This window comes from Prunus dulcis, chromosome 2, assembly GCF_902201215.1.
Source record: "Prunus dulcis chromosome 2, ALMONDv2, whole genome shotgun sequence".
NCBI classification, from domain to species: Eukaryota; Viridiplantae; Streptophyta; class Magnoliopsida; order Rosales; family Rosaceae; genus Prunus; species Prunus dulcis.
The window spans coordinates 6892586-6917461 of NC_047651.1; the positions used below are offsets into that span (position 1 = coordinate 6892586).

Here is a 24876-nt window from a genome sequence, read left to right on the forward strand (position 1 = left end):
TTTTGCTATGTAGGTTAAAACTTAATTCTCTCTGTCTATCAAACAATTTCAAAGTGATGGGGGGAAGGAATATGATAACTTGCAATTTAAATAGTTTTGTGCTACTAATGGCATTGTGCATCGTTTTTCTTGTCCTCATACACCCCAGCAGAATGGATTAGTAGAGCGAAAACACACAACCTATGGGTCGAAGCATTTTGTACGGTAGTTTATTTGATTAATCGACTTCCAACCCCTATCCTTAAAGGGATTTCCCCCTACAAGTTATTATTTGGCATTTCCCCGGATTACGCGTTCCGTCGTGTTTTTGGCTGTATTTGTTACCCTTACCTTGGAGATTATGTAACTCACAAATTACAACCTCGTTCTCTTCAGTGTGTTTTTGTTGGCTACAGTGATCGCCATCATGGTTACTGCTACCTCCATCCTCCTACAAGTCGGCTTTACGTTTCCCGCCATGTCATTTTTCATGAAGACCAACTCTATTGTGCTGTTGTTTCTAAACCTGTTCAGCTCTTAGATCTTGCTGTAGTCCCCCTGGGCTTTCTTCCTAGCCCACCAGCTCAGCCCGTTATTGCTATCAATTCCCAGGAATCAGCCCAGCCCACATCTGGGTCCACTTCCTCTCCATCTTTTCCTGTCGACCCTAGCTCTCCACAACCAGCTCCCATCTCTTCTCCACAATCACCCATGTCGCCCTCATCATCAGTCCTATGTTCTTCAATCCCACTAGACTGTCGTTCCCTTCTTCACCCCAATGTCTTCCTCCTTCTTCTCCAACACTGGCATCTCATCCCCCTTCTTCGACCCATCTTCTCCAACCCCACCAGACTGCCTTCGTCTTCTTTCCCAGCCATCCGTATCCATCTCTTCTCCATCACCTTGTTCATCGTCTCCTCCTATTCCTGTTAATGTCCCTGTCGTCGCTTCTCCACCACCACCAGCCCGTCTCAGTCCTGTTCACACCCGATCCAAATCTGGAATTGTCAAGCCCAATCCCAAATATCATGCCAATTTTTCTACTCGGTATCCCGTTCCTCATGCTTTCTCTGCTTTGGTCAACACAGACATTGAACCCACATGTTACACACAAGCATGTCGCCTTCCCGAATGGAAACAGGCCATGCTAGATGAATATCATGCCCTTCTTCAGCAGGGCACCTGGACCTTGGTACCACCCTCTCCTTTGCTCAATATGGTTAGTTGCAAATAGGTCTTCAGAATCAAGCGGCGCTCCGATGGCACAATTGAACTATATAAAGCACGCCTTGTTGCCAAAGGCTTCCATCAACAATCTGGTCTCGATTATTTTGATACATTCAATCTGTGGTTAAGCCCACAACTATCCGCACTGTGCTCTGTTTGGCTATCTCTTTTGGATGGCCTCTTCGGCAACTCGATGTCAAAAATGCATTTTTGCATGGGTCCCTATCCGAAGATGTCTATATGTGGCAACCACTTGGCTTTGCTGATCCTCACCGGCCCAATCATGTATGTAAACTTCATAAGGCCATTTATGGCCTTAAGCAGGCTCTCCGAGCATGGTTTCAGCGTTTTAGTCAATTCCTCCTATATGTAGCTGACATCATTCTCACTGGCAGCAATTCTTCTCATCTCCTTGCCTTTCTCCGTACATTGGGCACTGAGTTTGATATAAAAGATTTGGGGCGTTTGCATTATTTCCTTGGTGTGGAGGTCCATTATCACCCTCCTTCCATCCATCTTACTCAAAACAAGCACACCGTTGATCTTTTCAAATGCAGCAATCTCTTAGAATGCAAACCAGTTTCTACACCCATGACTTCTAAAGGTACCCTTTCTCGAACCTATGGTACTCTCCTTATGGATCCTACACCTTATCGGCAGATGGTTGGAGCCTTACAGTATCTCACCATGACTCGTCTTGATATCTCCTATGCTATTCAACATGTCTCTCAATTCATGGGATCACCTCGAGATGTTCATTTTGAAGCTGTCAAAAGGATTTTCAGTTATCTAAAAGGCACCCTTGGAGTTGGCCTTCCTATACGCATGTCCCCTGACTATTCTTTCTTAGTCGCCTATTCCGATGCAGATTGGGCTGGATGTCCTGACACTCGCAGGTCCACAACTGAGTATTATGTGTTCTTGGGACCCAACCTCATTTCGTGGAGTGCCAAGAAGCAGCCCACGGTTTCCCGTTCCAGTGCCTAGGCTGAATATCAAGCTCTTGTCTATGCCTGTACAGATACTCTGTGGATTCAAGGTCTCTTAACTGAACTTCGTTGTCCGCTTACCCGTCCGGTCTTACTTCACTGTGACAACCTGTCTGCCACGTACTTAGCCGCTAATCCTGTCTTCCATGCTCGTACAAAACACATTGCTATTGATTTTCACTTTGTCCGTGAACGAGTCACCTCTGGCAGTCACAAAGTTCAATTCGTTCCCTCTCACCTTCAGCTTGCGGGTGTCTTCACAAAAGGGTTACCCGTTGATCGTTTTGCCCGTCTTGTTTCTAAACTCGTCACCTATCCAGTGTCCAGTTTGGGGGGGAATATTAGGCTATTATCCTCATTATGACCAGTAACTGGTGGTTTAAACCCAATGAATGCCAGCACATAATTGTTTGTAGTTGTTACGTTATTATTAGATTGTACATGCATTTCCGTTATGTAGTAATTGATAGGTTTTATGTTCATATTCTTCATGTATAAATAGATTGTAATATCAGTTTTGATAAATAAAAAAACTCTGCTTCTTCAATGACAATCGTGCAAAGAGGACGACTTCTCTAGGCAGAGGGAGAAAATTAGAACAAGGAGAAGAAGGAGTATAAGAGAAAAAAAAATTTAATAAAAAATGTGCAGAGAGAAACAAGAAGAAGCAAGTGGTAGAAGGAGAAGATGAAGATGAAAAAGGAGGAGCTGCAGAAATAGATGCACAGATTGGGGGAAAAAAAAGGGGTTCCAGAAAAAAATATATATATATATATGCAGAGAGAGACGAAAAGTTGGACCCAGAAAAAGTGTAAATTAAAACTAAATAAAAAAAATTATGTAGCGTAAAGTTGGTTTTTTTTTTTTTTTTTTTTTTTTCTTAAGTATGAAAAGAAATAAGAAAACAACAAATAATTTCATCATCATGATTGATGTCTTTTTTTATCATTGTATACACTAAAAACACTTCTAATAAAAATTTACCAAGCACTTTAATGAACAGAACTTTTCAAATATAATTTACTAAAAGTCTAATTGATTTTTTTCATAGCCGATTATTCTCACAGCATAATAAAAACAGTTTTTTTTTTAAAGCAATTTTTTTTAAAGCACAGTAATGTCAAATTAGGCCTAAGTGACTTTCATGTAACGGTTAGCCGAGGCCGAGATGTTTTGCTATCCCCCTTGCAAGTAGTTTTACTGGGTCTTGCTGTTTCATTTGGAGCTTTTTGTCATACTGCGACTCTGCGAGTCCAACCTGAGGCAATGTCTGCAGTGAGAGATCCAGCCGTTAAGCTCTTCGGGAGGAATATTCTGGTGCAGGAACGCCAGATTCCGGATATGTCCGTACATAATTCCAACGAAGAATGTTGGGTTGCAGATATGCCCAAAGCTGACATGGTAAGCTTCATATATGCCAATCGAGTCTAAAAAGTCTTTGCGTTTTTTCCTTTTTTCTACTCTGTTTCCAGTTTTGGTATCTGGGCTTCTACTGCTCTACAATATTCTTTTTCTATTTTGTAAAAAATCACATATACTGCTTTGTTTAGCTTTTAAATGGCTATGTTTCGAATTTCAGGACGCTGTGTTCTTCCTTCATAGTACTTAAAATTTTAAATGCCATAAAGTTTTGCTGGATTTGCTTTACAAGCAGAAGGGGCAGCTTATAGAAAGATTTCAACCAAATTTCCTCCCATCAATAAAAATCAGCATGAACCCACATTTTGTTTTTGTTTCTCATTCGTGATTAGTTATTTTGGAAATCATAATTTGATAATGCGTGGATGATGTGAGGAGATTTATATAGATTGTAACTTGGTGTATTGTATCTGGGCATGTGGCTGCAGCTTCATTTTGTAACTATCATTTGTTTTTACCTTTTTCTTGGCCATGAACTTAATTTTTACTAATGCATGTAATTGATGTTATTGCTCATCTTTGATGCCGAATTCCTTGTTGTACATGCTGAGAATTAACTATAACTTGCTGTTATTGCGATTTGATTTCCATAAACAATCAAAATTTTCAATTTTCAGGGTGAGTGTAGAGAAATGGACCCTTCTGTGAAAGTATCCTGCATGCAAGATCAATTTTTCGAACTAGATAAAGTCAGTGAAAACAGTCACCATGGTCAAATCTTGGAGAATGAGGGTGAAGTTGATTGTAATCCAGAAGAAGACTGCATTGCAAGTGATACTGATGATGGCAAAGAAAAGGCTTCCACAAAGCCAGACAAGGTTCTTCCTTGCCCTCGCTGCAACAGTTTAAAAACAAAGTTTTGCTATTTTAATAATTATAGTGTATACCAACCGAGGCACTTTTGCAAGAGCTGCCGAAGATATTGGACAGCCGGGGGAACAATAAGAAATCTTCCTTTAGGGACTAGGCGGCACATGAATAAGCATTCATCTTCACAGTATCATCAAGTTGTGGGCGAACCGAGTGCAGTACCAATCACCCAAGGAGACACCCTTAACTTTGTTGGCCAACAGCATCTATCGCCTGTTCAACTTCCTGCCTCTCCAAAACCTGTCAATGGGATGAGGGAAGTCTTAAATTCTTGCACAGATACAGTTTTAGTTGAATCTATAGCGACTGCGCTTAATCATAAAGACCAGAAGAGAAGTTCTAAAGATGGCTCTACAGCCGCTGGAGATAATAGTGAGGAGCCCTCATCATCCAGCTCTTCCTTGACAGCCACTACTTCACAGCAAAATGCATGCCTGGGAAAAGAAATGGAGCAGGTTGATCTGCCAAGATATGGAAACGATTATAATCTTACATATACTGAGCAATATTTTCCTGTTCCACAATGGGCTGAGAACCCAAGTTGGGGCATGGTGATGTTTGGACCTCATAGCAATAATCCTAATCCTTCTCATATGGATTCTCTGCCTATGGTTACAGTTCCGGGTTTTTGTATTCCCAGTTTCATTTTCCCAATTGCACCTTCCTCATACCAGGGTTACATGCCAAGCTTGGATGCTAGAAAATGGAATGCTCCATTGGTTGGATCTGATGGCAGCTTGTCACCTTCATCTTCCAATGGCAACAGCAGATGTTCAGGCAATAGCTCGCCAAGATCGGGAAAATATTCTAGAGATGCAAATGTACAGGCAGGAATAAAAACAAAACAGTGCCTTTGGGTACCCAAGACATTGAGAATTGATGACCCAGATGAGGCTGCAAAGAGTTCTATATGGTCTACCTTGTGTATCAAACCTGATAAGAATGCACCTATACTTAGAGGTGGTATTTTTAAAGCTTTCCAAAAGAAATCAGACACTAAATCCCAAACACCAAATGCTGATCGAGTTTTACAAGCAAACCCAGCAGCTGACTCACACTCTCAATTGTTCCAGGTGACCATGTAAAGGCGCTGATTGAGTTTGATATACAGAGTTATGTTTGAGGTTTGTCTACCGATATCCCAGTCTTTGTTCAGTAAAATCAGGAGTGAATGCTTATCATGTCTACATTCTAAGCTTAATTTGGTTGTGAAGGAATAAGGCAGAAGCTAGTTGAGACAATTTTCAGGCATTTCTTTAGCTTTTCTCTTGAACAAAGAGTGAGTAGCCAGCCATCAAGATTGTTGTATAAGGTGTGGTTCTATAACAGGTGGCAAATTGAATTCTTAACAACCGAGTCATACATAACATGGTATATGTATCTCAATTTAATCCAAGACCATGGGGACAAATAAAAGGGAACGATTCCATGGAGGAGAGTTTAATATTTGGAAGGTAGAAATGCCAGTCTGCGACTGAAGTTACAGTTTCTTAATCCACAGTCCACAGCCGTTGATACTAACTCTTAATTGTTGTTTCCTTCATAAATTTTGTAGGATTGATCTCTCTCTCACGGGTGAAACTTTTTGTATTTTATTGTATTTTTCCAAGCCCTCTAACATGTAGCAAGTATTCATATTGCAATGTGAACATCCATAGCCCCCCTTAGTACTCCATCATGGGAGGTAAAAGTATGAAGAAATGTCAGTGATTGTCCATAACAATAAAATGTTGAGTCTGATTTGAATAAACTCCGAGTACATACAATTCATTGATCAGCCTGCGTCAAATATGGATTTTAGATCAATGGGGCCCATGTTAGAATGCCCCGTCAATATAGTAACGTTGGAGGAGGGGAAGAAGAGGAATTAAACTTAAAACATCGGATGCATGGATTCATTTCAAAGAAGGCAATTAGGCCTATTAAAAATGGGTCACATCACACTCCTAGTTTAACTTATTTCAATCCCTTTGTGTTTGTGAGTATAAAAATTATAAATTTCATAGTTTGGAGCGGAAGAAGCTAAACGAATGCCAAAATCGCTACCCGTATGAAAGCATATACAGTATAAGAAATACTAGACAAAGAATATCATCTCATATACAATATTTTCATAGGACAACAAATGGTCTGGAACTGCAAAGAAAGTTCATCTGGTACCAATTTTTCCATCTCCAAATACAAGATTAGACAGAGTAAGGCAGTGTTTTGACCAACCACATTTAATTCCAAGCATTAAGAGCAGAAACGTCACAAAGTCCATCAAATTTTTGGTAGGGCTTGTTGTGGGACCCTGGAGCTCATCATGAGGTGAAAAAAACCATAACTAAATAAAATAACTAAACATTTTTAAAAAGAAAAAGGAATTAAGGCCTCGTGGAGCATTTTTTTTTTTCTTTTTTTTTCTTAAGAAAATGAATTTCATTAACACATCAAGAATATAGTATAAGATATGACAACGTGCAGACAAAGTGGCCTCATTAAACCCTGAACACTTATACATCTTGTATGGTACATTACATACACTGGCCCTGCTAACTTCTAATTCATGGAAAGTTAGCAAGGTGAAAGTCAGACTTGTTGGGATGAGGAAAATGGTGAGCCTTGATGACTCAGATAGTCTTCTCTCACTAAATCCTGAACTTGTGCTGCAAACTGCAAATTCCACAGAATGTCGTCAACGGAGGGCCTATCAGTTGGCTCTTTGGACAGACACCTCACACATATCTCCATCATTGTCTTCAATGATTCATCGGAGCACTCCTTGTGCACTGCTGGATCAACAATGCTCCTTCGACCCGTGTCATCAGTCATTAAACTTACTTGTAACTTCATAAGAACCAAAACCAAATTGCTAGTTTAGTTGGAGAAAGAAAATTTTATGTTTCAGGGTGTTTCAGTTCTGTCAGTATTCAGTAATGAAACAAAAGTTGGGCTTAGCTAGGGGCATATGTTCTATGCAATTTTTTGGTCTTTGCAGGATTTAATTTTCCAAACTTTTCTAACTGGGAAGTAGTAGCAGCCTAATCTTAATGTAAGAGTTTTAGAGTAAACAAAGGGAACCAATTGATTAAGAGAAAACACTCACAAGGTCTTTCAAAACACCGACTTCATTTTGGAACATGATAGGCCTCCCCAAAATGATTTCCAGCAAGATGACTCCAATATCATAAACATCATTCTTACACTCATGGCTTGCCCTGCAAAAGACTGTCAATTAACAAAGCAATCCCAGTATGCATGCATGTGTTGCGTACTAGTACGCATAGATGCGTTTATGGCATATATAGTTACAGATGCATTCTCTGAATAATAACTAGCATTTTTTTGAAAGAATTACTGAGGAATGCATTATTCAGGTTTCCAGGGGCCTCACATGGAAATTTTTTTCAGAATATGAAGGATCAAGATAAATAGTATAAATATAAAGAATGCAATCCCAAGCATATGAGGAAAAGATGACGCAGGAAAAATCTAATCTTCCACTTCTTTTAATTGGATCTATTTTCTGTATTAAAAGGGAAAACTGGGTCAGGAATTGCTTATGAAACTATCACCAATATACAAAGTACGCAAAAATGAATAAAAAATTTTAAAAGTTAAGTTCTGTGAGATAGTGAAACAATTATATTGTTGGCATTTTGCACCACCAATGACAATGTACGGTTTAACCAAACAATAATGAGGTTGGGTAAACGAGAAATGACTAAGGAATGCATTTTTGTGAAGCTACATTCAATGACAATTAACTTCGTTTAGGATGGTCCCTTGTTGCTACTGATGATGAGTAACTGAACCGGAAGGGAGTAATTTATAATTTTGTTGTAGAAGAGATTCATGCAGGATTTGTCTAGATAGTTGAAATTGTTGGTCTTGTTTTTTTCTTTTTTGGCAGAGAAATTTTTTGTCTTGTTCATTTGTGTATAAATATGAAAAGGGAATTCAGTTTAGAAAAGTAGTGTATGATTTTGGGAAAGTAAGCATGTTAGTACCTAGCTTGAACACTTCCTTTTGGTGCCGGAGAAGAAACTGTGGTGCCCATCTGAAGGATTAAAAAGCAAAAGTTAAGTCAGGACAATCTCAAGGGTGATGCATTCACCCAAACAGATACATATTTTTTATGTCTTACCATTCCCCTGCTTTCAGCCAAAAGAGGTAGGTTATAGCTGCTTATTTTTACATGAAGATTGTGATCCAATAAGACATTTTTTATCCTCAGATTATTTGATTTAACACCAGGAACAATCCCTGTATGCAGAAACTGAATACCCTTTGCAACTCCAATTGCAGCTATTATTCTCTGCGGCCAGGTAAGCTTCCGTCCTGGAGGTCCATCTGCCAAACTAAGTGTTAGCAATGAATATTTAATTGATGAAAATGCTAAGACAGCGAGGGAGGAAATCAATCCAAGAAAAAGAAGAAGAAGAAGAAAGTAGTGAGTGGGGTTTTACTCTCCATTGCAACCTGTATGGCATGTATGCAATGTTGAGCAATTGAATAGGTCACACCTAGATCTTCTAAAAAATATGAAATATTGTTGATAAATTCGGCACTTGATGCATTAGATATTATAGATTACTTTAAACAATAACTTGATTGATTTATCTTCATTTCATATGCGTTACGTGTAGAGTATGAGATAACATCTGAATCTGCAATCACTCTCTCTGAATAGCAAACCAATGACTCATATAACAAGCTCAGAGTAGGAGCACATTCTATATATCTTCATGGAATAAACTATAAGGTCATTTGCAAATGCGATCCATTTGTTCTAGTTAGCAGTATAAGTACATGAAAAGAACTTTACCAGAGATGCAGCCTCTGAGCGTTCCATTTGGAACAAACTCAAATATAAGAAATATTCTACTGACGCCTGAATCATCTGGATGGCACTCCAAGCAATGTCCAAGAGCGCTAACCAAATGGCTATGTCTCAGTTTTGAAATCTGCTCAAGGAGGTGTGTGTAGACCTGTGGACTCTGCCTCTTTCTCATTTTCAAGCCTTTTATAGCAACAAAGGTTCCATCAGGAAGCTTCCCTCTATATATCTGGCATTGTTATTTTATTTTGAAGCAGAAACAGTGAGAAAATTGCATGCTGAAAACTCTCAAGGATTTCTTGAACAAAGTATATCAGTCAATAGTGCATAGGACAATTAACTAGAACAAAGAGATTCCAAATTCTTGTACAAATTCAAATGATAAGTATTGGACCACTTTAACATTTATAGTAGACTTTCCGCGAACCATTGCAATATGCATAAGATCTATCTGATGGTATAACATCAATGAGTATCTTCTCAGAACGAGCAGAGTTTCACCAGCCCTTGAAAAATTCCCATTACCATTTCAGATTTGGATCCGAGCCAATCGTTGAAAGTTTGATTCAAATTAAACAGAACTCAAAGGAGTTTTTTTTTTTAATTTGGTCGATTTGAAAGGCTGATAACTATAACTTAACAGGAGTAGCATATCTTAATATATGTTTCAAGGACACCAGGAAATACACAAGTAACCTTGTTTGTCGTGACATGGATATAATAAGGTTAGTGTGTCCGACGTGCCTAAATTGGAAACATACCTTAAAAAAGGCTGCTTGAAAGGACTAGATGTGCTCCTGCAACCTCTTTTGCAAATTAGTCTTTTGTTCTCTTTCAATTTCTACTCTTTTTTCATTAAATGTGAGGCCACCTTGGAGTTGTTTATTTTTTATTTTTTGAATAGAAACATTGTATTGATAATCAAGAGGAAAAATCCTCAATCAAACAAGCCGCCTTGGAGTTTTAAAGGGAATCATCACTCAACAGAAGCCTGTTTAAGATGGAGAAGTCTCACATTTTAAGCATATCAGAAGTTCTACAAAGTAATTCCTAAATCTATTGACATCATGCTTTTGAGGAGTATGAACTCTAAATTAAATAGAGATTACTAAATCTATATACACATTCATACACACATACATATGTCAGTGTGTGTATTTAAGTTGCTTCAACTATGTAGTTCTTCAATTGTGTACCAAGAACTGGAGACTAGATGAAAATCAAGAACCTAGACACACAGGAGCTATCACCATGCATCGGTGAGCCATCGTAATCTAGTCCTACATTATACTTAAATTCAACATCTACATAATATAGATTCTCTTATCTGAGGTTCTTCAATCCACAAAGGATCCTTTGCATATCCAAATGGATGGAATTATATAAGCAAGAAACATAAAATGTGAAAGCAGGTGCAAATTAAGAGAGAACATCGTATTACTATTACGATGTACTGAATTAGTTAGAATTGTTTTGCAACCATAAAGAATGAATACCTGTCCATGTGAACCTTCACCTAGTAATGTTGAATCATCAAAGTTATGGGTGGCTTCCTGGAGCTCCTCCAAAGCAAAAGTTCTATAAGCAGGAAGGCTAGCTCCCAGCTTCATTGTGTCTGATATATATTCTGCAAAGAAAAGATTCTAGTGTTATGACTTATTATAAAAGGATTACTGATGCTAATTTATTTACCTACTGCCAATTTGAATGAAGTGGTGCCTGGGGTTTTAATAAGAATAAAATTTTGAGCAGTCAATTTGAGCAAGAAAAATTGCTTTCCTGGATGTATAAGCCAGAATTTTCGAGTTTATCATTATAGCAAAAATGAAAGATTCACGAATTGTAACACGCTAAATTAGCATGAGAAAAATGCTTCATTTGAAACTGCAGAGCATGGACCTGAACAAGATTTACCATATTCTCCATATTTTTGAATATCAGAATATCCAAGGAAAACTATAAGGAATTGGTGGTACAATAAAATAAAATTCTCTCCATCTTAGTTCGAACCTAAAGACTCCAAAATAAGCTAATATGTCTTTTTGGGGTAGCAATATAGTTTTTGGAAACTATTTTCTATAATTAGTAGTTCTTCCTGGAATTTTCTGGAAACATACATCAGTCTAGTTCTTGGACTTCTATGGAAATCTCAACCTTCATGCTACTCAAATAAAATAAAAACATCACATGGAAATGGTTGCTAATCTATACAGCAAGTTCCCTTTTTCATTTATTTTCTTCGCAAAATCAGCCTTGATCCTCGTACATTAAACAGAAGCAACAAAAAGTTGGTACCAAAAGGAACAGCTATAAAAAAATAAAAAATAAAGGTAGAAAATTTAAACTTACTTGCATCAGAGAGTAGCTTAGCTGTGTTCACAGCTGAGACTGTATCTGTAATTAACCTTGTTTGGGGAGTTTTAGTAGTGTGCTCACTATAAAACTTCTTAGCAGCCATGAAAGCTAAACCAACAACAGCAATTGCACCCACAATACCTCCCACTGCACTTGATGCAACAACTTGTTTACCATAAGTTCTCCTATGCTTTTCCTCACTTGGAGGTGGTATTCGCACAGCCAGAGCTTCATTGTGGCACAAGTAAGAAGGGTGCTGCTTCTGATCTTCATTTGCTAAACAATTCCCAGAATACAGAACAACCCTGCTCTTAGAATCCTTTTTCAGACAAGTGGGCAAATACCCTGACAAAAGATTTGAGGATAAATTGACAAAAGCAAGCTCAGAATTGCAAGTCATGTTCTCAAAGAGAAGTCCAGTGAGTTTATTTCCAGCAATGTCAAGATATTTAATGGAAGGCAGTGACAACCATGATGACAAAAATGGCCCCACAAATCCATTCAATGAAATGTCCAGCTTCTGGAGCTGATAGCAGGAGCCTAATGCAGTCTGGATTCCCAAGCGAAACTTGTTCTTTCTTAGCACAAGGGTGACCAACTTGGAAGGCATACTTGGAAAATGAGGCCCAAAATAGTTGTCTTCCAAATCAAGAACTTGCAAGTTTGTCAAGTTTCTGAGATCAGGCACTTCCCCTGACAAGAAGTTACTTGATAGGCAGAGAACTCTGAGAGTTTGTAAAGATGCCAAAGAATATGGCAAAGACCCATTAAGCATATTGTTTTTCAAACTGAGAACGGCCAAGACTGGAAGTGAACTCAGCCAACCTGGAACTTGACCAGTGAACTTGTTATGGTCAAGTATGAGAGTCTGAAGGTTCCTCAGATATGAAAGTTGGAGAGGAACTGTACCATTTAAGTAATTTGTGCTTACATTAAGAATCTCCAGTGAAGACAAATTCCCAATACTTGCAGGCATTGGGCCCCATAAACCAAGAGAAACCAGTGAAAGCACTTTCAAGCCTGGTAAGCCAACAAGAGTGGCAAAGAAATAGTCTGCTGAGAAATCATGAGGCAGTGGAGGAAACCCATTGTTGCCAATAATGTGCAGCTGGGTTATATTGCCTTCATAACAGGATAGAGTCAAAGATGGAGTTGGTTCAATTTTGCAGAAGTCTCTGGTGTTGCTTCTATGGCTATGGCTGAAGCTGTTTAAAGCTGATGGGTAGTTGAGAAGCTGCTGGATCTTCAGAAGGGTTTGTGACTGAGTGTGTTGTTGTAGCTGGCTTGAAGGATGGAGAGAGAGGGAAACTATGATGAGCAGAAGAAGATATGAATGGCAAACTAGCTTTGCCATTAGAACCATCAACAAAACCCAAGTTGCAGAAACAACACTCAATAGATGAATCTATTTCTCCCCTTCTTTCTCTGCTTCACTTCTTCTAGGAAGGCTTAAAACTTAGCTTTTGGGGTAATGAGAACCAGATTTTGCTAGCAAAAATATGATGACATTTTCAATTCCACCAAACTGACTTGGCCCTTCAAAGTCTATCCTTCAATTTATTTTCCACTTTTTCTTTTCTTTTCTCTCTTTGGTTATGTTTACTAATTAAACTTCTGAACCCAACAAACTTAGTGTGCTAATTATGGAAAATACTTCTGTACCACCTAGTTCCTTACAAACTACAGAACCAGTTAGGTCTAAAATCATAGGGCTTCTTTACTCCACAAGAATTAAAACCACTTGATCTCATGAAAAATTTTCTACCTAACACAACAAATTTGCCCTCCTCTATCCACCTCAAAAAATCGAACATGAGACACCAAATAAGTTAGTACATGAGAACTGTACTACGTGGTCCATGCACATGAAGTAGATAACCAATTATTTAGTTCACTGTCAATTGAATTACAATTTTTTATTTCTACAATTCTAATTATTTTTTATTTTTTATTTTAATATTTTTTAATGCAATTAATAGTGTAAATGATAAGAAAATGAAAATTTTTCACACACACTACAAAGATGTCATCGAAATTCAAACCTAAAACTACTAAAACTCCATGTCATAATAATTTCGAATTAAAAGTATTTCCAATTCACATGTGATGACATTTCTGTCTCTCAAAAATATTTTCAATTTAACTCAAAAAGTAATAATTTTTGTTTATTTTTCTTAATAATTTTATATTTGTATGACTTGATTGTCATACAAACAAAATTACGAAACTAAAATTGTCATAATAAAAATAAAAGAGATCCAAATGCAATTTGACCAGAAGAAATTAATCACTGTCCTGCTTGGCAGATTAATAAATTAGGAAATTCCTCAAAAGTAGTAGTAAAGGCGCATTGAAGTTGTGAACTTTCTGCATGACCCAAAGGCCAAAGCAAAATGTTTATAAGTGTGTGGCAGAACAAGTGCAGATAATTCCAAAGAAGTGTCAGGTCTGCATTTTTGCTTTTTACGTCAGAAACTGACACAAACATACCAAAGGAAAGGAAATTTACAATATGTTCCATAAATTCTTCACGAGAAAACAATAATAATAATAATTTATAAGGAATTCCAATTTGTCATCCCTAGCAGCTATTGCTGTTAGTGAGTCATGTTCTTCCGGTGGGTGTAATTCTGTCAAGTAGATCTGAAGTATTAGTCATATGAAACAACATCTAATTATCTAATTGTTGACTAATAAATAGATGAACACAACTTTTTATGAACAATGAAAATTTTCACGATAATAATTAAATGACGAAATAATTTTTAGTTTGGTTAATTATTTGTAATGATGATATTGAAATGATAACTTGAAAAATGACAAATTCAATCGTGATATGACATTGTGTAATGGACCCAAACAAGTGGTTCATATCGTATTAACTCACTAACACGCTAGCTATCATGAGGTGAAGCCCTCGGAGATGAACATTGCGCGGCTCCTTTTCGGTTCATTCCTCAAATGCAAAACAATTAGAGCCTAACACATCCGGACTCACAAATATTTACCTCATTCAATGGGAGACTTTGTAAAAGAGCTAAATATTTTCCTCGAAGACACAAGCCAGAGAAAGTGACATATGAAAATGCTTGCGTTTCTGAATGGTTCACGGGAGCTCATATGCTCTACAAAAGTAGTATAAGAATACAAGTAGGTAAAGGACTAAATATGCCGCACCAGAAATAATATGAAGCAAGCATTGTTGTTGCAGAGGGAAAAAGATACCGTAAGAATTCATAAAGCTCAAATCAGTCATTTTCCAGAGGAAAACCCACGTTAAACAAGTGGGTTTTTATTGGCCATTCCTCAAGAATACAAACAAACAATTGTCTTTTGTCGGCCAGACAGTTTCACATCTTGAGAGTCACGGATGAACTTTTTAATAATTCAGTGCCATGGTGGTGCTTAACAATGGATACGTCCAAAACTATGAAGTTATTTCAGTGCTAATGCTGAAAAATAAATATATAAAAATATAGTGCACAATCAATACAGGCTTTTTTAGCACGAAAATTCTGTGGTACATCAGCTGTACCAGTGCAGCCAGTAATCCAAAGGTCAGTATTGCATTTTAAAAATGAAGGGCTAAGATTGAATGACTGGAAGACTTGTTGTGCCTTTTGTTATTAAATATCACGTGACTAAGAAAACAAGTAAAAAGCTTCAACGAAAGCGTGGAAGCCCTCACGCGCATTGGAGCTGCTTATCTCTGCGATCGATCTCTCTCTTGGAAATCCAATCCTCATCTGTGTCCCCAAATCAGAATCTGGGAGTCTCACCTCTGCCGACGCCGAGATGCAACAGTCATCGGACATCGCCGATTCCGGAATCACCATCCACGCAAGGTTTGCCTGCTTAATTGTCTTCTTTTTCCATCGGTTCAATTCAGAATCGATTTTTGTCTTTGAAGAATCTTTATCAAGAAGCTTGGAAGCAATTGGGTTTTGGGGTTGATACATGTGGCAGATCACCACATGCTCTCCATTTGTTTGCTGAAATGTCACACTCATGTTGGGTATGCAATGGCGGTGCTGCACTTCTTGATTTTGATCTTGGCTACCATATGGGCATTCGAGACGATGGTGGTGGTGAGTTTCTCACGAGTTGCTTCATTGGAGGGTTGATGACAGAGAGCTTCGCCAGGACTTGTACTTGCTCCGTTTTGTTCCTGTTCAAGAAGCCTCTACGCCAAATCTAAAATTGCTCAAGGTAATACAGGGCTTTATCAAGAATTGTTCAGTTGTCATTTTCCTTGATTCTAGTAGTTCACGAAATTTCATTGGTTTGGCACTATTCAAATGGTTAGGGTCCAGGATTATGATTGTGTCCACACTGTTTTTACTCTTCCGTTGGGTAATTGCATTCTTGATTTTGATGTTGGCTACCTTCTGGGCATACGTGGCCAGGGTGGTGGATTTGAAGTTGATAATGGGCATACTGGAAAAGAAGAAAATTTCTGCAAGGTTTATGGCTATGAGCTTGAGTCATTGAGAGCTTTACTTCTTTCTCCCAGGGCTCATTCCAAAGGACTTGGAGCCATTGATGTGTTAGTGAGCTTTCCAATAATTGGGGAGTTTTATGTGGGTGGGCTGCCAATCCAGCAGCAGTGAGACCATGAGTATTGTTTGGTTCAGCATCTCTGTAATTGCATGCTCTGATGGTGGCCTTGTTCAAGCCAACCAATTGATATATTGCTACAACAATATGAGTTCAATGGCACACATCCATCACTGAAATGGCAGCAACTTGTTGGTTCGAATTCCAGAATTTCATCCTTGAGGACAAGGATTGTTTTTGTGGGGAGGGTAGATAGGAATCTCTATATAAGCTGGAACTAGGTTAGTTGTTAACCATTAGTTAGGCTATGCTTAGTTGACAGTTGGTTAGGTTAACTCTATATTAACTAAGTGAGTCTGTATTTGAGGGAGTTAGTTGAGAAATTGTATCTTTTTCTTTGTGAAAGAAATAATATCATTGCTCTTGAGATATTGAGTTAAAGTAGAAGGCAGGTACTATCAATTTATACAAGAACTGCTAAAACTCTAAACCTAAGATCGAAGTGGAGGATAACGCAGAGGCCAATGCACAATGATGGCTTCCTGCACACACTAGGCTTCACTTTCTCACCTGCTTCCCGTGTAATCTCTCTCTCTCTCTCTCTCTGAAATAATTGGGCAAAAATAAAACTAAATGCATACGAAACTCCAATTCTCAATTTGTGCATTGATCCTTCTTATCTGTTTGGCTGCAGAGGGTGCAACTTGAGAGTGGAAAATTCAATGTTTTCCAACTCCTCCTTTAGGCCACAGGTTACAAATTGTTGTCATTTCTCAGTGTGTTTTTTAGCTTCTTCCCAATTTGGTTTTAATTATAAACATTTTGCAGGTAACTTCCGGAATGCAAAAAATGGCAGCAGTTGGCGAATGTAGTGCCGAAGGAAATTGGTACGAAAGGGAAAACTCCAATTGACTGCTTGCGTAATCTTTCTTGTTAATAGTGTGAATTATATGACAAAACAAAGAAATTTAATTTGGGAACCCAATTTTAGAGTTTTCACATGTCTAAATTGAAATGTTTTTGTAAGTGAAAGCTCATCATGAAAAAGGTATAGAGTTATGTAAGTTATCGTAAACTCATGTTTTCATACTCTCTCTCTCCCTAAACCCAGGTTTTGGATGCACAGTTCTGTTTCTAATTGAAGCTTAATATGCTTTGGAAATTAGATTCTTTAAAGTGGGTTTTTCTTCAGGGTATTCTGAAAGCAAAACCCAACAATCTCAGCTACATTTTTTTGAAAGAATTACCTAAATTGGTGGTATGTTTCTGCTATTGAGTCAAATTTTGTTTTTGGTTTTTCCTAGTAGGAAGTAGTTTCTATGACGTGGCTCTTTTGCTATGCAATCACCAGGCTTCTGGTTTGTAATCTTGAATACTCCATGATTTTAATTAACATTGCCAGTCAAGAAATCGTTTTTAGGAAGGTGAATTCCCAATGTGGTTTTTTCAAGGGCTTTCAAGAGACCAACTCAATCACTTGAAAAGCTAATGGATGTTATGAGGGAAGAGCTTCCTAACACAATGGCTGCTGTTCGTATATCCGGGATAGAGCTCAGTGTCTTGGGTTGCCATTACCATTTCAAAGATTGTATTGCTAAATTAGGAAGTGTATGGTTCAAATGTGATGCTCATGATTGGTATTGGTTGCTATGATTGCCATAACTGCTATATATTGGTGGCTCTGGCTAATGATTCAGGAAAAGAGCAATTAAGAAAAGTGCACTTTTGTTACACTGAAATATATGTTTTGAGATACCATCACAGTGTTTAAATAATCTCTCTCTACCTCCCTCGCATTTGCAGGAAGGGGTATGCTCACTTGGACTTTTCATGCATACTTGGCGAGATTCTCACCTTTTTCTGAGAGCCTAATATTTAGGGGCTAACATTTGTGTACTCTACAAGTTAAAATTGTGCTAAACGTATTACAAAATATTTTAAGGTAAAGTGTTTTCTTTGCTTATGTTTCTTTTTTGAGATCTTATTTCTTATTTATGTGACATGTAGTCTTGGTTAGAGAAAATAGATTATATGACATTTAATTTTCTATAGCTTTTAGGTAGTAGTAGATTATCCGTATTGTCATGCAAATGAACACACACAAAAAAGAGGCCCTCTAGCCAAAAAGAGGAAATTTGGTGATCTTTGCATACATTATAAGAGTGTGATCCAATGAGCCTTCTGGTAAAAACAACAAAGTTAAAAACCAAAAGAAGGGCGGAATGCAATTGCATATTGTAAACTAAGAATTGCAAACAGACATTACGAAATTGCATACATATATATGCAATTGCATATTGTAAAATGAGAATTGCACATAGATGCTACAAAATTGCATACAGGTTTATGCATATGCATATTATAAACTGAGAATTGCACACATGTGCTATCAAATATGCGATATATGCCCAAAAACCATTAAACATGGCTAAATTGTTGATTTAGTCCTTGAACTTGTACCCAATTTTCAATTTATCTCATGACATTTTTTTATAAAATTAAGGATATGAATTTGTCTTTATCGCCAATATCTTCCCTGCCGTTTAATTACCTAACATTTCGTCCAATTTGTCATTAAATATGAGGGAAAATTGGTCATTTCATACGTTAAACATAATTGAATTATGTAAAATAAGATAATATGAAAGGATGTTAAATATATGCCATAAAGCCAAACATGTGATGTTGCTTTCTTTTCTGGATATTTCACCATCATTTATGGGTAAAATCGTTGTTTTCAACTATGATATTTAGTCTAAAATCATAATAGCACAATAATACTTGGAATATGGTTCGTATCAGGGCTATGCAATGAGACTCGATATAAGAAGACTTCTCATACTTTCACTTCATGTCATAAACATTCATGATCATATATTATCAATTGGGCATTGATCATAATCGAAAGAGTCCAATTTTCTTTTTCGTCAATTCAATGTGGCTTAATCAATCGACCATTAAGTAATAATTTTTGTTGAAAGTTTTTAAATTTATATTTGTACAACAATCATATGTTTGATATTATTGATTTTTTTCAATTAACAATGTTGTAATAATTGGAGACAATCAACAAAGTTCAATTTTATTCCCAATATTTCATTGGGTTAAATTAGTAGTAAATCACGAAAGTTATATTGAGTAATTTATGCCAACAAACCTACCTAACGAAAGCTAAGTGACTCGTTCGTCGGGTAAATGATGTTGCCCGTTGACCACATTACCCAACGAACTCCATGATTTACTCAACAAACAAGGTATTTTACTTCGAGGAAGTAAGGGGTGCATTCGTTGATTAAAATTGGTCATTCCTCGTGATATTGGACCAACTAACTTACTTTTTCAAACAAATACTACTTGTTCACGCGAACGCAAGGGTTGCGTTCGTTGAGTGAAGTTGCCCGTTCTCCATAAAAATGAGTCTAACTAACTTACTTTTTAAACAAACGGGCTATTTGTTCTTGCTTTTGTTGACTAAAGTTGCCTGTTCTTCGGAAAAATGGGTCTCACTAACTTACTTTTTCAAATAAACGGGATATTTTTTCACACCAACGCAACAGCTGCGTTCGTTGAGGAAAGTTTTCTGTTCGCCGAAAATATATTTCCAACCAACTTACTTTTTCAAACAAACGGACTATTTGTTCACGTAAACGCAGGGGTTGCGTTCATGGAGTAAAGTTGCTCGTTCTTCTAAAAAATAGGCATAACTAATTTACTTTTTCAAACAAACGGGCTATTTGTTCATGTAAACGCAGGAGTTGTGTTCGTTGAGTAAAGTTGCCCGTTCCCCGAAAAAAAGGGCAAAACTAACTTATTTTTTCAAACAAACGGGCTATTTGTTCATGTCAATGCAGGGGTTGCGTTCGTTGAGTAAAGTTGTTAGTTCCTCGAAAAAATTGGCCCAATTAACTTACTTTTTTCAAACAAACCGGCTATTTGTTCATGTGAACGCAGGGATTGCGTTCGTTGAGTAAAGTTGCCCGTTCCCCGAAAAAATAGGCCAAACTAACTTACTTTTTCAAACAAATGGACTATTTGTTCACATAAACGCAGGGATTGCGTTCGTTTAGTAAATTTGCTCGTTCCGTGAAAAAATGGGCCCAACTAACTTACTTTTTCAAACAAATGGGCTATTTGTTCAGCGAACGTAGGGGTTGCATTTGTTAAGAAATGTTGCCCGTTCCCCGAAAAAATAAGCCAAACTAACTTAATTTTTCAAACAAACGGGCTATTTGTTCACGTAAACGTAGATGTTGCGTTTGTTGAGTAAAGCTTCCCATTCCCCTGAAAAATGGGCCCAACTAACTTACTTTTTCAAACAAACGGGTTATTTGTTCACGCGAACACTGAGGTTGCATTCGTTGAGTAAAGTTGCCCGTTCCCCGAAAAAAAAGGCCAAACTAACTTACTTTTTCAAACAAATGGACCATTTGTTCACATAAACGCAGGGATTGCGTTCGTTGAGTAAACTTGTCCGTTCCCTGAAAAAATGGGCTCAACTAACTTACTTTTTCAAACAAATGGGCTATTTGTTCAGCGAACGTAAGGGTTGCATTTGTTAAGAAAAGTTGGCCGTTCCCCGAAAAAATAAGCCAAACTAACTTAATTTTTCAAACAAACGGGCTATTTGTTCACATAAACGTAGAGGTTGCGTTTGTTGAGTAAAGTTTCCCATTCCCCTGAAAAATGGGCCCAACTAACTTACTATTTCAAACAAACGGGTTATTTGTTCACGCGAACATTGAGGTTGCGTTCGTTGAGTAAAGTTGCCCGTTCTCCGAAAAAATGGGCCAAATGAACTTACTTTTTCAAACAAACTGGATATTTGTTCATGCGAAGGCAAGGAGTGTGTTCGTAGAGTAAAGTTGTCCGTTCCTCGGGAAAATGGACCCCACTAACTTTCTTTTTCAAACAAACGCACTATATTTTTTTTTTCTTCTCTTCTTCTCTCCCTCCCTTTATTTTTTTTTAATTATATATAAATAATCTAATCAACCAACATTTTGCTTCTCTTGTTTTATCATTATGCAAGACTAATCCTGAACTTGTAGATTTTTGGATGGTGTTTATGAAAGATGAAAATTGGGAGAAAAGGGCAGAGATAGGGGGTTGCTAGCTCGTTTTGGGATATATATATATATATATATATATATATTTCCTAGTTTATTCTTAACGGTTTGTGTTTGGGTCTGATATTTCTCACATGTTAGCTTAACGAGTCGTGTCGTGTCAACCCATTAAATTAACGGGTTAACACGAATATGACCCCAAATCCATTTGCCAGGTCTAGCAGAAATTGGATTCATCACTATCCATGTTAAGGGTAATGATTAAAATATCGATCTCGAGCATAAAAACCTGAAAACCATTTGAGTTCCAAAAACCTGAAAAAGTTTCACTTGCTTATTAAATCTACACTAGTTTGTCTACTTCGAGAAAGCACGAGAGTGAAATTTGTTTGTACAAATGATAATAATTGCATATATAGGGTCAACTATTGCATAAATGGTATGCAATTGCATATCCTGGTTTACAAAAGTCATTAAAAATGAATTTTATTCAAGTTTAGGCTTTAAAGAGACTGCGCAATTGCACGTCCCATGATACAAAAACTAGACAGCGGTGTACAATTACCCTTTCCTCCATCTGTTTTGTTTGTAATCAATCAACAACCAACATAACCAATGGGGCATTGGTTAATTTATGTTAATTCACTTCTGCAAAGCTTCATAACTCATTCAGTAGCAAAACCAAGCTAAACCTAATAATAAAATAAATATTTAAAAATAAATTGAAAATTGAAATTGCAAACTAATTAGAATAAATATAATTACATACAACCTGCAAATCTATCCATTGTAACATGATATTTAAATCACAATAAAAATTACATTTAAAACTAAAAATACTCAAAATGAACTAAGTTATCTAGCATTTAGAAGATCACGAGCAATTAGAAGATCACGAGCAACACAGTATAAGAAAACCTTTATGGGAAATCCATCCTTACTATATGGCACTTTATATATGGGAACAACATATGGCGCATAACCATTTTCTCAAGTCCTCACTATATGGCACTTTATGGGAACAATGCTTGTTGTTCATTAAAAGCAGAAGACATCAGAGTAAGAAATAAATAAAACTTCCAATTGAAAATCACCCTCATGATGTTACTCTGACATTACTTGATTACAAGATGTAGATGAAGTGTTCGTGAATTGTTACATGAAAGAGTATCACTTGCGTACTTAAACCCTTTCCAAACATCCTATACATATCATGCATTTATCTGATACATCTCACATGGGAAAGCATGAACTCATTATAACACAATAGATTTCTACATGCCTATCCATGGAAACTATCCAACACCAATCCAGATTACCTGTTTATATACCACCTGTGATACAGTTTTTTGAAATCAAGAGCACACCAACATTACTTAATTGTCAACTCCAAATAAAAGAAAATCATAGAGCGTTTCGGTACACGGTACACTATCCACTAGAAGATCTGTAGATTGATAAATTAACCGTCCACAAATGCCAAAACATCATGTAAGACCTAATATATTTTTAAAAAATAATTGAATCTGACATAAATAATTAAAAAGGTTTTACCAGTCACTTGTAGGTGCCAACATGGAAATTAAATTGAGAGCATGGAACTTAAGGCACTCAACAACTTGGGTTGTGTTTTAACTAGGCAACAACAGATGTTTGATACCACAGTTGAAGAAAACTATGAGCTTTAAGAAGTGAGCAAGAGAAAAAATAGAAGTAGCCTTACATTGTCTTGAACCATATCCTGCCTTGCCCACCACAGAAAAGCACCCACACCAACAATTGCTACAAGCACTGCAAAGAGCTGGATGTGGAAAGGCATCAATTTCATTAGAGATATAATCCTACATGCTGATGTCAGAGATGCTGAACCAAACAATACTCATGGTCTCACTGCTGCTGGATTGGCAGCCCACCCACATAAAACTCCCCAATTATTGGAAAGCTCACTAACACATCAATGGCTCCAAGTCCTTTGGAATGAGCCCTGGGAGAAAGAAGTAAAGCTCTCAATGACTCAAGCTCATAGCCATAAACCTTGCAGAAATTTTCTTCTTTTCCAGTATGCCCATTATCAACTTCAAATCCACCACCCTGGCCACGTAGGGTTTAGGAGGTAGCCAACATCAAAATCAAGCGAATAATGGAATTACATGACATGCGACGGTCGTGTCATGCAATTGCACTTGCTATATTACAAAAGAACCCTGACTGTGTGCAAATAGGGATATATACATGCAATTACACCTAATTTGTAAACCCTAAACCCTATGACCTACTGTCAAACTTTCTACTTTGCTTGGGAGCGTGTTATTGGCTTCCTTGCGATGGGATGATGAGGGATGAAGGGACCATGTTCGGCCAACTTGTCAAGTTGTTCGTCGACAACTCTTTGAACGAACTCCCTTACTTCCTTTAGATGCGTGTTTTTTGGAATCGGTCTGCGCTGCATCTAGTGATAAAACCCTTCTCATTCACTGAGTCGTTTACTTGCGTACTCGAACCTTCCAAGGCAGAACCATATGTAGCCTTCTCTTTAAGGTTTAATTTCCTCCATTTATTAGCAATCTCTTCTTGTACCTGGAAAAAAAAATCTCATTAAAAGAGCCTTTTTAATAAAATAATTAATAAACTAACCCAATCCATTGCCATCTCTCACCTTATTGTCCAACTTTGCATTTGCCACTTTCCCCATTTTATGTCTTTTTTTTTTCTTTTTTTTTTTGTAAATCATTTATTTTTAATCAAAAAACCATCATAATATTAAGCAACCACATTTTCGATTTTTAGATGTACGTGTAACTTACATGAAATTAAAAAATGCATCTCGGCCAACTCTTGATTGTTGCACATTACTGTCGACCTTGCGCTTTCCTTTTGTTGATCCCCTTTTTTGAGCTTCCATAACTTGCACAAATCAAGTACAAAACACTATCATGCATGTCTTTAGCACCAAACTTTCAAAATGACAAACCCACTTCATCTCATGAATATGAGAAACCTACTTCCCCTCTTGCCCCAAGTCATCACCACAGAATTTCAATTAACAATACCATAAAACAATGTTAACCTACCTTCACAAGGAACTAATACCAAATGCTTTCACAAGGGTCGATTGCAGACGAGAGGAGTGCCAATAACCCACCAGTGACTGGAAAAACTGAATTCCAATTCCTATTATCAACCCAAAATGCTAACCCCTAAAATTTTCCCCAAAATCCAAACCCTAGAATAGGTGGTTTTTGACAATGATGACAAAGAAGAGAGAGAGAGGTTGCAGAAAGGAGGAAGAAACTTTCTACAGAAGAGGAGTTGAAGACAGGTGTAATTATGCCTGTACAAAAGAGTATGATTCAATTTTCTGAACAATTAAGGGTTTGCGCACAGAAGGACTTGCATTGCAGCATTGTCATGCAATTGCATGTGCTAAAGGCAAATACCGACCCCCTATGTGCAAACTGAACAAAGCTTAACAACGCTATGCTGATTAATGTATAGCGCAATGACAAACAAAACCAAGCACAGACTTTATTATGACCCTATGTCTATTATTCAATATGTACACAATTCGGGATCTTCCCTCAAGTCATTTGTG

The 24876-nt window shown here is 37.3% G+C and overlaps 2 protein-coding genes across 2 annotated transcripts; one reads left to right on the top strand and one right to left on the bottom strand.

The window, feature by feature from the left end:
- The first annotated feature begins 3365 nt into the window (after positions 1–3365).
- On the top strand, positions 3366–6258 carry LOC117619048 (cyclic dof factor 1-like). Its single transcript, XM_034348870.1, has 2 exons — positions 3366–3596; positions 4232–6258. Exons 1-2 carry the CDS (start codon positions 3462–3464, stop codon positions 5567–5569), a joined length of 1473 nt encoding a protein of 490 aa, XP_034204761.1. The 5' UTR covers positions 3366–3461; the 3' UTR covers positions 5570–6258.
- A 632-nt stretch (positions 6259–6890) lies between these two features.
- LOC117619760 (probable inactive leucine-rich repeat receptor-like protein kinase At3g03770) lies at positions 6891–13445 on the bottom strand. Its single transcript, XM_034349788.1, has 7 exons — positions 11656–13445; positions 10803–10933; positions 9295–9535; positions 8614–8819; positions 8477–8526; positions 7573–7684; positions 6891–7313 (listed from the first exon to the last, which is right to left on the bottom strand). The coding sequence occupies exons 1-7, from the start codon at positions 13022–13024 to the stop codon at positions 7056–7058; spliced, it is 2367 nt and encodes a 788-aa protein (XP_034205679.1). The 5' UTR covers positions 13025–13445; the 3' UTR covers positions 6891–7055.
- Between the last annotated feature and the right edge of the window lie 11431 nt (positions 13446–24876).

Bases quoted from the DNA above. Each gene is read 5' to 3' on its own strand.
- LOC117619048 (XM_034348870.1), top strand. From the start codon at position 3,462: ATGTCTGCAGTGAGAGATCCAGCCGTTAAGCTCTTCGGGAGGAATATT. The intron at 3,597-4,231 runs GTAAGCTTCATA...TTCAATTTTCAG, and splicing joins ATATGCCCAAAGCTGACATG to GGTGAGTGTAGAGAAATGGA.
- LOC117619760 (XM_034349788.1), bottom strand. From the start codon at position 13,024: ATGGTTCTAATGGCAAAGCTAGTTTGCCATTCATATCTTCTTCTGCTC. The intron at 10,934-11,655 runs GTAAGTTTAAAT...TTTTCTTTGCAG, and splicing joins TAAGCTACTCTCTGATGCAA to AATATATATCAGACACAATG. The intron at 7,314-7,572 runs GTGAGTGTTTTC...GTTCTTATGAAG, and splicing joins TCGGTGTTTTGAAAGACCTT to TTACAAGTAAGTTTAATGAC.